The sequence below is a fragment of the Euprymna scolopes genome, chromosome 15 (genome assembly GCF_053919585.1).
Source record: "Euprymna scolopes isolate OS-2025 chromosome 15, ASM5391958v1, whole genome shotgun sequence".
Classification (NCBI taxonomy): domain Eukaryota; kingdom Metazoa; phylum Mollusca; class Cephalopoda; order Sepiida; family Sepiolidae; genus Euprymna; species Euprymna scolopes.
This window is the reverse complement of record NC_136496.1, coordinates 88,071,163-88,086,449: the sequence shown is the minus strand read 5'-3', so window position 1 is coordinate 88,086,449 and position 15,287 is coordinate 88,071,163. Positions and strand designations below refer to the sequence as shown.

General features: G+C 35.1%; 1 protein-coding gene across 1 annotated transcript in view; it reads left to right on the top strand.

The window, feature by feature from the left end:
- The window catches only part of LOC145293961 (leucine-rich repeat-containing protein 40-like), a 38,388-nt gene that overhangs the window by 3,782 nt on the left and 19,319 nt on the right, over nucleotides 1-15,287 (top strand). The window contains exon 2 of the mRNA XM_080140833.1: nucleotides 8,759-8,902. Coding sequence (XP_079996959.1) covers nucleotides 8,759-8,902 — 144 coding nt within the window. The remainder of the gene's footprint in view (nucleotides 1-8,758; nucleotides 8,903-15,287) is intronic.

Genomic DNA, 15,287 nt, shown 5'->3' with positions numbered 1-15,287 from the left:
ATATAATGGTTTGTAGCAGCTGTGCTATAGGGTGGGACAATAAAATTGTCGCTCTAGAAAAGACGACATTATTTCATTTGTGTTTGATGAAAACCGGTTTTCTTTTTTTGTTGCAAACCATCTACTAGTTCGCCAGTTGTGTATAAATTCCAAAAGCAATAGGAGCCTTCTATCATGTCTGAAAGTGACACAATGTTAAACGAGCAAGATCAGAGATGCGCCACTGTACAACTCATGCTCTCTACTGATCCAAGTTATGATAACAAGACCATTGCCAGCACCCTCAAAATGCAAATCTGGATGGTTCCATGCTTGAGGGCACAGCTCAATGAAGTTTCCGGCCACGGTTATGGTTTTTGGTGGAGTTTCAAGTGAGGGCCACATCATGCCACCTCTCATCTTTGAAGTCTGCTTGACAGTCAACACCAAAGTGTACCTGGAGGTGTTGAAGAGTGTGGTGATCCTCTGGTGCAATCAGGTGGCTGCTGGTAAACTTTGGGTGTTGCAGCAGGACCCAGCGCTGGCACACAATAGTAAAGAGACCCAGTTTTGGTTTTAGAGGGAGTGCTATGACTTTGTACCCTTCTCTTACTGCCCCCCCCATCCTGCCTCGACCTGAACCTGCTGGACTACTTCATTTGGTCATACGTTGAGAACACCACCAAAGAAAGGATCAAGAGAGAAAAGACTTATGAAAGACATGAATTCCCATGGCCTGTGATGCATGAGACAATCAAAGTATGCCCCTGGAGTAAATGCGGTATCATGGTGATTGATGATTCTAGCTCCAGGGAGGGAGGGCATCTCAAGAAAGAAAGATGGGATTGAAAGAAATACCATGAAATGAGTCAACGGGCTGTGGTCTCCTGCCCGGAAAAGAGGAAGAGTCTAGTTGATACTCCCTTTTATCAACTTTCATTTACTCAGCTCGCCTAAGAGATATTCCTGATTAGGCAAGCCAGAAAGGAAGTTAAATGCTTGCACCATTAAATACAAATTCAAAATCACATACCACGAGTTGTCGCTGCTACTGTCACCATTGTTGTAGTACCGTTGATACGTCTGCTTATACAGGGTGGAACGATAAATTTGTTGCCCTAAAGAAAACAACACTACAGCTTTATTTGAAAACTTCGGATAAACACTTTTTTAGTCATGGTGACAAAGATGACCAACGATACCCATTTTCTAACACTTTTGAAATGGTCTTATGCCTAATTTGTTTAAAATGTAAATTTTTTGTTGTATGTAAATAAATAATTCAAAGTAAACCATTGATTTTGATCTGAAACAGCGTTCCTCCAGTTTCTTTCTCGCTGCAATCAAATTTCTCTCGATTGTCTGCTTCCAATTCACTTTTGGTCTTCCTCTTCTTTTTCCATCAGGGTTCCAGTGAAACGCTTTGTTGATAATTCTCTCTGTGGCCAATCTTAGGATATGTCCGAGCCAGCCTAGACATCGTTTGCAGATTATTCATGATACTACCTGTTAGTGCAGTCTCTGACTTTTTGGTTAGTAATTCAATTGCTAATCTTTCTAAGCCACTTGTAATCAAACAAATCTAATTTTTTCTCTTGACTGATTTTGAGATGCCACGTTTCACTTCCATATAGTAGTGTGGACAAGACGTTGCTGTTACAAAAGCTCAGTTTTGATCCGAGGGTATTTTTTTTGTTTTGTTTTTTTCAGATCTTGCGGAGCTGATTAAATGCTGCTGAGGCTTTACCTATCTTGCACTGCAGCTCATAGTCCATATTGCCTTCCTTGTTTATGGAGCTTCCTAAGCAGTTGAATTTGTCAACTGCAGCTATTTCTTTTTGGTCGATAAAGATGTTTGTGTATCCCAGAGAGCATGTTTTCAGTTTTCTCAGCATTGATATAGAGACCGATGCTCTCTTCTTCAGCTTTGACTTTATTAACAATGCCTTGTAGATCAGTGGTATTGACTGCCAGTGCAGCAATATCATCTGCAAAGTCTCGATCAGAAAGTGATATGATTTTGATCTGAAACAGCGTTCCTCCAGTTTCTTTCTCGCTGCAATCAAATTTCTTTCGATTTCTGCTTCCAATTCATTTTTTAAAAGTTGACAGTTCTTTGACACACTTTTTTATACTGTTTATTCACCCCAAACAAGGCACAGTGGCACTAAGTCATAAGGGGCTACCATTTGGGACCAGATTAGTAGGGAGTGGGACAGCAAGCTGTTCATATTACACTTGAACTTCTGCATGTCAGTACAGTCAGGGAAGCAGGGACCTGGGAGGAAATTCCAAAGTTTAGCAGTTCAAGGGAAGACGCTATTTGAGTAGATGGCTTTACGACAGCATCTAGGGATCTCTACAGTGTAGAGGGTGGGATTTTGCTGCTTGTCTGGTTTGTTGGGAGTATTTACGTCGGGGAGGTACTAGTGTTTTGAGTTCATCTGAGCACTTACCATTAAAGTACTTGTAAAACAGGCACAAGGATGCCACATTTCGGCAATGAGATAGAGGTTAGAGTTTGGCCAACAGTGCAAGATCTATTAGGTTGGCAACTCTTTTTTCTAACCCTATCTAGAGGTGAGAGACAAATGGTAGATGCATCAGCCCAGATGTGACAACAATATTCCATGTATGAGCGAATAGTGGCTTTGTAGAGATATAGGGTAATCACAGGTGTTATTAACCTTCTAGACCGGTAGAGAGAGGCCACATTTTTATGTTATGTGGCATAACAAATGAAGTACTAAGTAAAATTCATTTCTAAATGGCATTCTTTTAGAAGTTGACAGTTCAATCCTCAGTAAGAATACAATTACGAATTACTTGGGATTTCTCTACCTGGTCATCGCTGATAGAATGGGAGCATGCTACTCGCTGTGGATTAAATAAAAAGTTCCATTCGAAATTCTGTTTGATTCCTGAGTGCGACAGAAAGATTCCCAATCTCGACAAAATACACCTGGTCTGATGTTATATTGTGCAAAACTTTATGAGAATAACACTCAAGTTGAGAAGAATAGTTTGAACAATCTAAATTATTAATTCTCATCTCAAAAATTCAGAAACAAAATATATGTGTGGGTTTTATCTTATTTATGACCAAGTATGGTGAAAAGGTGAATGACGTAAATAAAGGATGATTAGAGTAGTAATGGGAGGAGGCGAATGATGTAAATAATTAAAAATGATAAAAGAGAGAGGGGAGGAAGAGAAGTGAAATGGAGGTGAGAACAGATTAAAAAATGAATGATTATGATCAAGAAAGATATATATATATATATATATATATATATATATATACTAGCAGGCCACCTGGCCTTGCCCAGTCGTAAAATACGCTTAAATATGATATTTTTGTACTCTTGCATTTAGCCAATGAAAAAGCGATATGTAAATGAAAGCAGATGACATTCGAATTGGAAGAAATCGACTGAACCCCAAAAAGCTGACAAACAACTATATTTTCAGACTCACCAAACAGAAAAATGACAGGCAAGGAAATAAATTTGTGCATACTAAAAAAAACAAATGGAAATGCCGATGCAGACAATCTCATATTGTCAGGAAAAGAAATTGCTTTCCCAAAGAATGAGGTGCACCAATTGTAAACACAAATGTTTACTAAAAAAAAGATTGTGCGTAAAGGATGACATATTTACTTGAATTTATGTGGAGACAAAAATTTGGAAATGATCCTTTTGTCTCCATCATAAATCATATTTTTGAAAGCTACCCGGTTGGGGGGGGGGGGCTTCCTTCCATTTCTTCTACCCCATCACTTCCCTCTTTGCTGTTGATATGGCCGATCAACAGTCGACCGAAGTAAAAGATTCCTAGGGAAATATCCTCATCTCAACAAAGTTCTTTCGCTGGCAATTAACAACCGTAAAAAAAAAAAAAAAAACCTGACTGAACAAAAAGTCTTGAAAATAAAATAAAAAAAAACAAGAAAAAAATATGGTTAAAGAAAAGCAAAATAAAATTGTACTTATACCTAACATTTATACGGGTAAACAACCTTTTCTTGAAGATAACAATATTTAAATAACTTTCTGTTGATAAATATTTTTCAAAAATAAAAATAAAAAAAATACTAAAATGAATTAAATAAACATATTTGCTTTTTTCAAGGTAGGTTTTTTTGTTATTTTTTGATAATTTTCATTTTTTTTTTTTTTTGGTTTCTTTTGCTTTTTTCCTTAGTCTGCGTCTGTTTGCCACTCGGCTAACACCGATGATTGCCGGTCTCGCCTGATCCGGGCTTGACAGGAAATCATGAGAATTCGAGTCAAATTATGCAAGAGTACTGATATTTTGATTAATGCAGATTTCATATTTATTATTATACTAGCAAGACCTGTGGGAATTCCACAGTAGACTCTTTCATATGTAATATATTGATGTTGGCATTCTGTATATGTTCAGTGTAAGTGGAGACGCCTTGATATTATTGTAGCTCTTTTGTTAAAACTGCAAAAGTATTTAACTAAGCTAGCAGAGACACCTGGCGTAACCCGGTCATGAAATATGCTTAAATATGACATTTTAATTTATGCAGATTTTGTATATATTATTATATAGTCAATTTCTATCGATTTTTATATATTATAAAGTGATTTCAAAAAAATATATACATCCAAATTACTTGGTTGTATCAGCTTAAATTGAAACCGAAACCAAAACTTATGAAGAAAAAATAAATATGTAACTATATATAACTTAAATTCCTTTGGCTATAATCGAAACCGAAACCAAAATTTATGAAGAATTCTTAAAAATTAGCAAAAAAATAGATGACTTGAGTTTCATCAACTATAATCGAAACCGAAACCAAAACTTATGAAGACTTCTTGGTAAAATTATTTATTAAAAAAAGTGTAAGGTCATAACAATTAAACGACAGTCACTTGGAAGACAAAAGATGTAAGTGTGACACACAAAATAACACACACGCTATCGTATTAATATATAGATTATATTGAATCCAATCTATAGTAATGATTTAAAAAGTTTTTTAAAAATGACTCATGCGCCACCATCGAGAATTGAAACCAAAATGTTTAGCTTATGATTTACTTTTTCCTTTGACATTAATGCCTGAGCTATGAAGACATGTTTGCTGCAAGGCTAAAAATTAAAACATGAACCAATAGCTATTACGTTATGCATTCATATTCGTAATGCCGTCGTTTGACCTTCACCTGGCAAATTCCATTTTATTTTTAAATTTTCACACTTTTATATCGATTTTCCCTGGCGAAAACCCTATATATTAAGTTTCATGTCTGTAGACCAAAAACTGACAGGAGTTTGGTAGGCAAAACTTTTTAAACAAATATATATATATATATATATGCATACATAAATATATATAGAAAGAGGTTTATGTTTACTATAACCTTTGTATACAAGTATAAATCATGTAGAATATCTGCATGAATATAATTACACTTAATAGTTAACTGAAGATGATAATCCCATAAGAAAACCGAAAAATCTCATAGAGAATTCATTAAAATGAATATTTAAAGGAATATGCAAATTAGCTAGATCTTTTGCAATTCCACGACCCATATAATACAAAGTTGTAATGCAATTCCACGACCCATATATAACAAAGTTGTATTTTCTTTTTAAATAAATAGAACAAAGGGTTTTTAATATGAATATTAATACACAAAAAAAAAATATCGGAGTATTAATATATATATTTAACAAATATTGACCTAACAGGTCGCAAGTTTTCTAGTATTTACCTCTTCTGCAGGAAAGTCAGGTGAGGTTTTGACAATTCAGCACCCTAGAATTAGTGCACTCTGGTCTACAAAAAATGCCTGAGTAACCATATCTGAATTATCTGGTCGGGATGAATAGCAATAGACTGACGTTTTCTCAAAGAGAAGGTAAAGTTTGGGAAGATACACCTCCTTAGACTTAAACATGCATTCCATGGAGTAAACAAATAACTCCAATGTGAATAAAGTATATCTAGACGACAAAGCTATTGAAATTGTCCAGAAGTTTTATTACCTTAGACATGTCATTGAAGCATAAGGTGGAGAAAGTGGTTAGGATTATTGTAAGAGTTAGGAGTAAGTTCAGAGGATTTCTGTTATTACTAACTAACAGAGCATTACTACTGTCGGCCAAAGTAAGAGTCTATCATGCATGTGTATGCTGTGATGATGTATAGAACTTAAACCTGGTCAGTGAGGATTGAGGACATGCGTTGCATGGAGAGAAATGATATGAGAATTATACAATAGATGTGAAATATGAGTCTTAAAGAGGATGATTAAATCTGGATAGTATAGAGAGATGTTTATAAAAATGCCCCCCCTCCTCCGCTTTTCATTTGATGCTGTTAGGCTTATCCATAACTCTTCCTTAAGAAAAAGGAAAAATAAAGATTAATCTTTATCATGTATGTACCCATGACGAAAAGAAACTGGTATACACAAAAAATGTGAATTACCAAGTAGTTTTATTTTTATAAATAAAATCATTTTTCAGTAATTTATGGGTATTCATAGACATTATGATGATATACAAATACAAAGAATTTCCATTTGTACAAGTAAAATCCAAGGAACTTGTACAAATGGAAATTCTTTTAACTTTCTTGAAGTTTTATATTTGGATTTTACCGTCACTGGATTTTTTATCTTCCACCAGACTATCCATTCATGTGTAATCACCTTTTTCTTTACCATATTCCCTCTACTTAACTTATTTTGTTTTCAAGTAAGATCTTTGACTTACTTGTTGTTTCATCAAATACTTCTGCATGCAAAATCCGATCCCGCATTTTGCTAATTCCTACCCTCTGATGAGAAGGAGAGTATTTCTTCGAAACTCCACGGATTAAGGACTATCCATTTATCTAGTGTTTCCTTTTCACATTAAATATGTTTTTAATTCATTTCAAAGTGTTTTTTAACATATTTTATTAACTGTTTGCTCATATATATATATATATATATATATATATATATATATGTTTCATTAACAAGGACCTAATCCATTCGGCTATATATATATATATATATATATATATATATATATATATATATATATATATATATATATATATATATAGCCGAATCGATTAGGTCCTTGTTAATGAAACCAGGGATAGCTTCTGTCGCCGGGTTCGAATCTATCGACTGGTGTTAATCATGACACCCTGCACTGATGATTCCTGAAAGGATGAAACACTAGTGTCTGTAGGTATTTAATTATTATTATAGTAAATAATTATGTCAGCCCCTTTAAGAAACTAGTTTCTTATCGTTGAGCACTTTCAGTTGAATTAAAATCGGTCAATTTAGCTCTTATGTGCAGATTATCATATAATGATTAGATCACTCTGAAAGATGTTAAAAGCATTTAAAATGTTCAATTTCAACAGTATTTCTTGTGGATAACGGTAGCCAAATGGATTAGGTCCTTGCTAATGAAGCCAGAGATGGCTTCTGTCGCCAGGTTCGAATCTATCGACCGGTGTTAATCGTGACACCCTGCACTGATGATTCCTAAAAGGATGAAATACTAGTGTCTGTAGGTATTTAATAGTTGTTATAGTAAATAATTATACATACATACATATATATATATATATATATATATATATATATATATATATATATATATGTATGTATGTATGTGTATCTGTGTGTTATGTAATCATGGGATAGGGTTCAAGTTTTAATTGAACATTTAAAAACCAAGCACATGTCGCCTGTATTTATCAATTTTTTTGTTTTGTTTTGTATCTGTTGTTAGCAAAGAAGTTTGCATATCGGAGAGTAAGAGATAATAACGAGATACAGAGAGAAAGAGAGAGAGTGACAAGATATAGGGAGGAGGGAAAGAGAATGGACCAGCGCAAAGAACAGAGTTCGTAAAACCCAAGTAAAATGAACACTATCTCTTCCCCCTACCCAGACAGTACGCACCCGGACCCATGATGAAGCTCCCCTGTTAGACATGCATGGCGGGTAAAACCGGAAGAGAATTTTTGTTCTTCATTCTTTTTGGGAGCAGGTCAGACATAAAAAGTGTTGCTCCCACCAGTGACAGAATAACTACACCAGAACTCAAACGAAACATGTCCATGGTGGTAACACATACATACCTGAAGGTTCATGGCTGAGAAGAATTAAAAAAAAAAAGAGGAGACAAAATATGCAAGGGGGGTACTTAAAAATGCCAACCCAACACCGCAGACAATAAAATAACAGATATCAGCGAATTGTAAGCTACTCCTTTTGCCATATTTCTCTCTCTTTCTCTCTCTACTCCCCTCATGCTGACTAGTGACTCTCTGATATAATGAACATTTTATTTATTTTGTGTTTAATACAATGTTTCAGTGCTGAACTCAATCAGTTAAAAAAGAATTCCCATTTCATTGATTTCTTCATTTTGTTATTTTGCTTTATATGTTCCTTTTTTTTTTTTTTTTATTTCTTGACTTTTTCCTTTTTTTTAGCTAGTATCAGTTTAATCTTTAATAAAGGCTCTAAACTTTCATTTCACATTTGTCTTGTTATTTCCATGTGTTCCACTGCCATGTGTGCTCTACAGGTGTCCTGAGAAGAGATATCCTGTTCCCTTACATTCCCTTTTTTTTATAAATTTTCATTTTTATTTTTTCACATTGTTATGTCCATTGGTCTCCCGCTGCTCCCAGCGTATTCTGAGGTGTAACAGTGTATACATGTGGGTGTTTTACTTGCCATACAAATGTGCATTTCTTTTTCTTTTATTTCAGACTTATCAGATTGTAAATTGATTCAAATCCCAGAGGCTGTCTACTTCCTCTTGAAGAATGCGGACTTAGAATCTATCAATTTAACCAACAATTCAATTCCTCGACTACCGACAAAATTTGCTGTTGTCTTTCCTCAGATCTCAGGTAACAAACATTGATCAATAACTACACAAATCTGTCAGGTACAATCTATATATCTATCTGGTCGAACTTCTTGCTCGGACCAATGTAACTCTCTCTTTCCAGATTTCCCTGTCTTCTATCAGCTGCCTCAGATCTTCAGGATCACAGTTGATGTCATGTACAATTTGCTGGATGTATATGGATTTAGGTAATCCTATGCTCATGTGCCCGTACTGTAGAGTCCACAGCAATACATTTCTCACCAACTCTTGCTTGCTCCTCTGGCAGTGACCAGTAAATTGTAGACATTACTGCCTGATGGTAGTAGATATGACAGGTAGGTTGCCATAAAGTTGCTGCTTCGTAGGATGATCTTGCCAAAATATATTTAATACTGTTCGTAGCATACGGAGTGTACATGCTGTCTAGCTTTCTTTCAAATCTTTTGGTAAGTGTCCAGGTTGTAGCACCATAAACAAGGACAGACTCCACCGCTGCGCTGAAGAACTACCTTTTCAGTTTGTCTGTTAAACTTGAAGTCCATACTGACTGAAGCTTATCCAATGCAACCCATGCTTTTGAGATGCGAATTTCGATATCTCTCTCCGTGGAACTGATGTTGCTGCCCAGGTGCGTAAACTCAGAGACTTGACTTCTTTCAGTGTTGTTCCATCTAGAGTTTTGATCTCCCCCTCCCCATTGAAAGCGATAAACTTTGTCTTATCCGCATTAACGTAAAGAACAATGTCATTTGCAGACTTTTCTAGCTCACGTAACAGCGTTTGCACATCAGCAGTGTTATTCGCGAACAGAGCAATATCGTCTGTGCAATCTGCGTTAGTTATGTGTGCTGATGGATGGCATCTGCTTCTGGATTCATTTAAGGTGAAACCCAGTGTGCTGTGTATATTAACCGAGGTGTGAAGTACACAGACAGATAATGAAAAGAAAAGGAGCTAGAGTGTCTCCTTGAAGAACCCCAGTGTGAATGTCAATGAATTCAGTGTCATCATCTGACGAACTGACCATTGCTTGAGTGTTCGGATAACATCATGATAGCGTTAATGACTTTATTTAAGATGCTGGCCATTTTTTCTCTATGTACATAGTTGAACGCTTTGGAGAAATCTACAAAGAGCATGACTGCCTCAAGGTTTTTTGGCTTTGACTCCTTCAATTAGTCTCCTAACAGTAAGAATTTGACCAGTAGTAGAGCACCTCTTTCTAAATCCACTCTCGCTCTTCCTGAGCACTTTTTGATCTTTGGTTGGATATGGCTGAGAAGCATGGCATTGCAGATTTTTGTTGCAATTGGAGTGGCGTGCAATAACTAAAATGATCTCAATGTTTTAAGCTCGATCGTAAGCAATTCTTTTTTTATCCTCTTTATTCTTAAGGGTTACGAGTAGTTTCCAGTCCTTTTTACACCAACTGTACAAATCTCACTAACTAGTGAATTAATGCTATAAAATGAAAATCTCTAACTTAAAAGGTCCCGCACTGTGCACCAAGCTCTAGTTTCTGTCACATTGCTGCTTGTTTTATGAGTATGTGGAACATTCCAAAAGTAATGACTCCTATTTTTTCTTCTACCCAAATAGATCTGAGGGGATTACAAATTGCATTATTAGGATAACTGAACAAGCATTTATGATCTGAAAGTTTCATCTCTCTGTTACAGATATTGATGGTGTGAGACTCTAAGAAAGCAGCCCCTGTCATGGACGTGCACCAAAAGCAGAGATGCATCATTGAATTCCTCTATACATAAAAAATTGAACTGATCAACATTCACAGGCGCCTGTTGAATGTTTACAAAGCTGATGCAGTTGATCTCAGCACAGGAGAGGGGTTCGTTGATTTCTAGAAGTGACAGAAATGTGAGTGACAAAGCACGCTCCAAACTTTTATGACTGAGGCATCCAGAGAGGCTGGCAAAAATGCATTGAGAATGCTTGTGACTATGTAGAAAAATAAATTCTGAATCACAAAAAGGTTGCTTGTTTTAATGATACCACTCCCGTCTTTGTAGCACTTCAACATTTTAGTTTTTGAGTTAAAAAATAGGAGGCCTTACTTTTGGAATAACCCTCATACTTCAACAGAATGTACTCTGATTGATTTACTGAACTTGTAGCTCCTCAGTGTCAAAACTCCCAACCCACCTGATTAGCAGCAACATCCCACTCTAATAGCTTTATTCTTCAAACTGCTTGTCTTTGGAATTCCCTTCTTGCTCCTTGTTTCCTCAATGATACCAGTATGCAGAAATTTAAATGTAATGTGAACAAATATCCTGCTGCTTAACTTCGATTTCCCACTTATATCTAACCCCTATCATAGTAGTCATTTACATATCAGTTACAATATGCCGTGTTTGGGGTCGAACAAAATTTTAAAAACATATTTGATTTGTCAGCTTAAATGCTATATGGGCCTGACTTTGAAAATCCGACATGATAATTTTATATGTTGGTTTGTTAATGTAGTTTTAATTGTAAATGGCATTACTACTGCAATCTAAACAGAATCACTCCTGAATATGAGCTATTACATTCGTGTGAGACAAAATTCTAATGCCTCCACTAAAAATAATAAGGAAAATGCTTCATTATTCAAAAGATGGTGAACACTGAAGTGCTTCATCATCATACATGGATGTAAAATGTGCTAAAATAAAAATAAGTACAAAATATATTAAACTTAATCATTACCAATTATGCAACATTAGCTCCCCTCCGAGGGGAGGTCCTGAAGATATTGCCACCCTGACCAAAACTGCACCAAACATTAATGTTATTGTTTTGTTTTTTTCTTTTCCCTTTGCAAAACTCAATTGTGTTCTGCAAAGCCAAAAACCAAAACAAAAATTTTCCTCTACAAAATAACCAAACCAAACATCATGAATAAATATTTGAAGATATTAAAAACTTGAAGCATAAAACCTTTTTTTTTTTAAATTACTGAATTGATCATTGCATAACCCGAAAATGGTTGATATGCCATAAAACATGACTACCAAATAAACCGAGGAGAGGTTGAAATACCTCACAAGTCACGACTAAATAAAATAGATAAGATTGTTATCAATGCAATTACAAATCATAACAGCACAATTAACTCCTACTTCATAGGTCCTGGATATGACCTTAAACTATATCCGATGGTGAAGCCCCAGCTTGCAGGCTTTGGGGAGTGTGGAGCCACCCTTTAATTGCCATTGCTCCCAGGTCAACTCTGGAGTGGTAGTACCTGTTAGGGTCCCAAAGATAGAAATCGACTTGAAAAAAAAAATTTTATTAAAAATTTTTTCTTCAAAATAAGTGGATTCGGCATTGAATAACCTGAAAAGGGTTGATATGCCGTAAAACAAAAACAACCAACCTACTTCATAATTGTTTGCTCATCTTGTAACTAAGGTCCTTTGTTCTTGATCGTCTCCGAGAGGGGCAGGGAGTATTTTTGTTAGAATCATGCAAACAATTGTTGGTAAGTTTATAAACAATGATTAATTCAAAGGCAGTACATTGTCATACCATGTGATAACTCAACAATATCTCTGACCCCCCAACACTGTTTCCGTGGTATTCTTCTCCTTTGTCTTCTCTTCTGGCCATGTTGCCATTTCTCACACTGGTGGCCACCAAGGATTCACAAATATAAAAAAATAAAACAAAACACAAAAAACACAAACTTCGAAGCATTCTGCAAATATCAGTTGCACTCTGGGTGTGTGTGTGACACCATCAACCCTTTACATGCTATGGCCTACATCTTAGTCATCTACTGAGGTCTCTTTGTCGTTGGTCAATTAATTTATTTCCCTATTTGCTCCAAGGTACAACCTGCATTCTACTGTCTCCAACTTGCAATTGTCCTCAACTCTAATTAACAACAAGACTCCCATAAATATACAAGAATAAAAAAGTACTTTAGAACAGAAGTTTTTTTATTTATTAGGAACCATAAACTGTTGGAAAACCCACTGTCACACCTAAAACTGTTTGTAAAATAACTCTAAATATAAACCCAATCTTTCTGTTCCTGTTCACTACCACACCTTGATTAACAATCCTATGTGAGTTTCCTTTTGAACAACTTCCTCTCCATTGCTCTGCTGATAAACTTATTTCCTCTTTATTTTGTTATATTTTTTTCCTCTTTTTTCTGTAACTCTTCTAACATTTTGGGGAGAGAAGAGGCATTGATAGTATCACAGCATAACTTACATACATGAGAGAGAAAACGAGAGATGAAGGGGATGTTTATAGCTTTTGTTATGTGTGCTGCTCCCATATACCGATGCCTCCGTTCAGTCTCAAAAAACAAAGGATACCCCCTGTATGGGAAACTGCGCATGAAATTGTGAGGCAAGGGTTGTGCAATCCCCACCCACACCTCTTCTGAATCGGCACTGCTTGAGCCCAGTGGCAAGGAGAAGTCCAGGACAACTGGAAACAATGCAGAGATAAGCAGAGAGCACATATAGCATCTGGAAGCCCTAAATGGTCACTAGCACTGACCAGGTTCAACATTGCTTAACTTTGATGATCCAGCAGGAACCGATGTGTCAACGCGATTATGCCATATCTATAGCTTACATATGTGAGAGAGAAAACGAGAGATGAAGGAGATGTTTATTTATAGCTTTTGTTATGTCTGCTACCCCCATATACATAAATCCCTAAATGATTGTAGGTTGGTATTCACGCAATATTTAAAATTGCCGCATAAAAATAAAATTACAATAGACTGTTTTTCCTCGATAATATTTTACAAAATATATGTAAGTCGAAAAAAAAAAAATTAACTTAAACGTCAGTTGGTAAAATAATGTATTACTTTTACTACTGAATCACTACTTATCAAAATAATAATTAAAAAATGTATTTAAAGATAAGAGTTATAAATCATAAAAATTGGTCAGTCATCTCATAAGATGTAAAGCAATAACATACTGAATTTTCAAGAGTCTACGACAAAAATTTAAATGCTTGTACAAAAAGTCTGGAAACTTATTGAAGGCACCTCATATATGTAAGTCGAAACAAAATAACTAACTTAAACGTCAGTCGGTAAAATAATGTATATTTTTGTTTTTACTAATGAGTCACCACTTATCAAAACTAAAAAAAAAGTATTTAAAGATGAGGATTAATGAGATAGATGGATTAACAATTGAATGGTGATGAGTGCTACGAGAGGATTTAAAATCTTTAAAAACTAGACCGTAAAACAGATGTTTTTCTCTCATTCTCATATTTGGTTTAACATCCATTTTACATACTACCATGTGTTGAACAGCTTTTAAAACAACTTATCTCTGGCCAGGACTTTATTTTTATCTCTCTCTTCTCTTAAACCCATCCTTATCACTTCCTCGTGCTTTCCTTGGCATACCTCTGCTATTTCCACAGTTCTATGTTCCCTAATTTAAAAGCTTTCATCCATTCTGTCAATGAGACCATACTAACCAAGTCACTTTTTCTGCACACACCTCCGTATACTGTTCAGATTTAATCTTCCTCTGGGGTCATCAGATCTCAGCTTGTTTTGATTTCGATATATTGATGAATTTATTCTTGCAAAAATTGTTGATTCCTAAATCTGTACCTCTGATTATAAGTTCTGCCTGTAATACTGTATGAAATTGAGAACTAGGCCAAAACAGCAGCAATTAATTGCTGGAACAAATCATGTTTTATTACATTGATAATAAAATTCATTAATTGCTTTTAGTGTTGCAAAATAAAATGGAAGAAACTTCTAATACTTTCTTGTTTGTATACAAAATGTGTAACATTTTTAATGCAGTTTTGGCTTCAGATAGATAGATACCAAATCTACATTTGTAATAGAAGTAATAGTATAGTTTCAGCTTCAGGTAGATACTAAATCTAGATTAGTAATAGAAGTAATAGTATAGTTTAAACTTCAGACAGACAGATGCAAAAATCTCCATTAGTAATAGAAGTAATAGTAGTTTCATGCAGATACCAAATCTTATGAATTAGTTATGAATTATCGTCATATAAAGATTTGGTTCAGACGTATACTCCTATTTAACTTGGTTATCATGGCTTTTAATTGGATGTTTCATGATATTATACACTAGTCTTCTAATCCGTTTTGCAATATAATGCCTTCTTTTCAGCTAACATTTTCATTTCAGATTTTTTCGCTAGACTTGACAAATTTGATATATCGTTAATATATGAGGGTTGTTCCAAAAGTAAGGCCTCCTATTTTTTAACTAAAAAAAAAAATAAATAAATAAAATGTTGAACAGCTATGAAGATGGGTGTGGTACCATTAAAACAAGTGACCTATTTTGCTCCAGAATTTATTTTTCTACATAATCACCACCATTCTCAATGCACTTTTGTCAGCCTCTTTTGATGCCTTG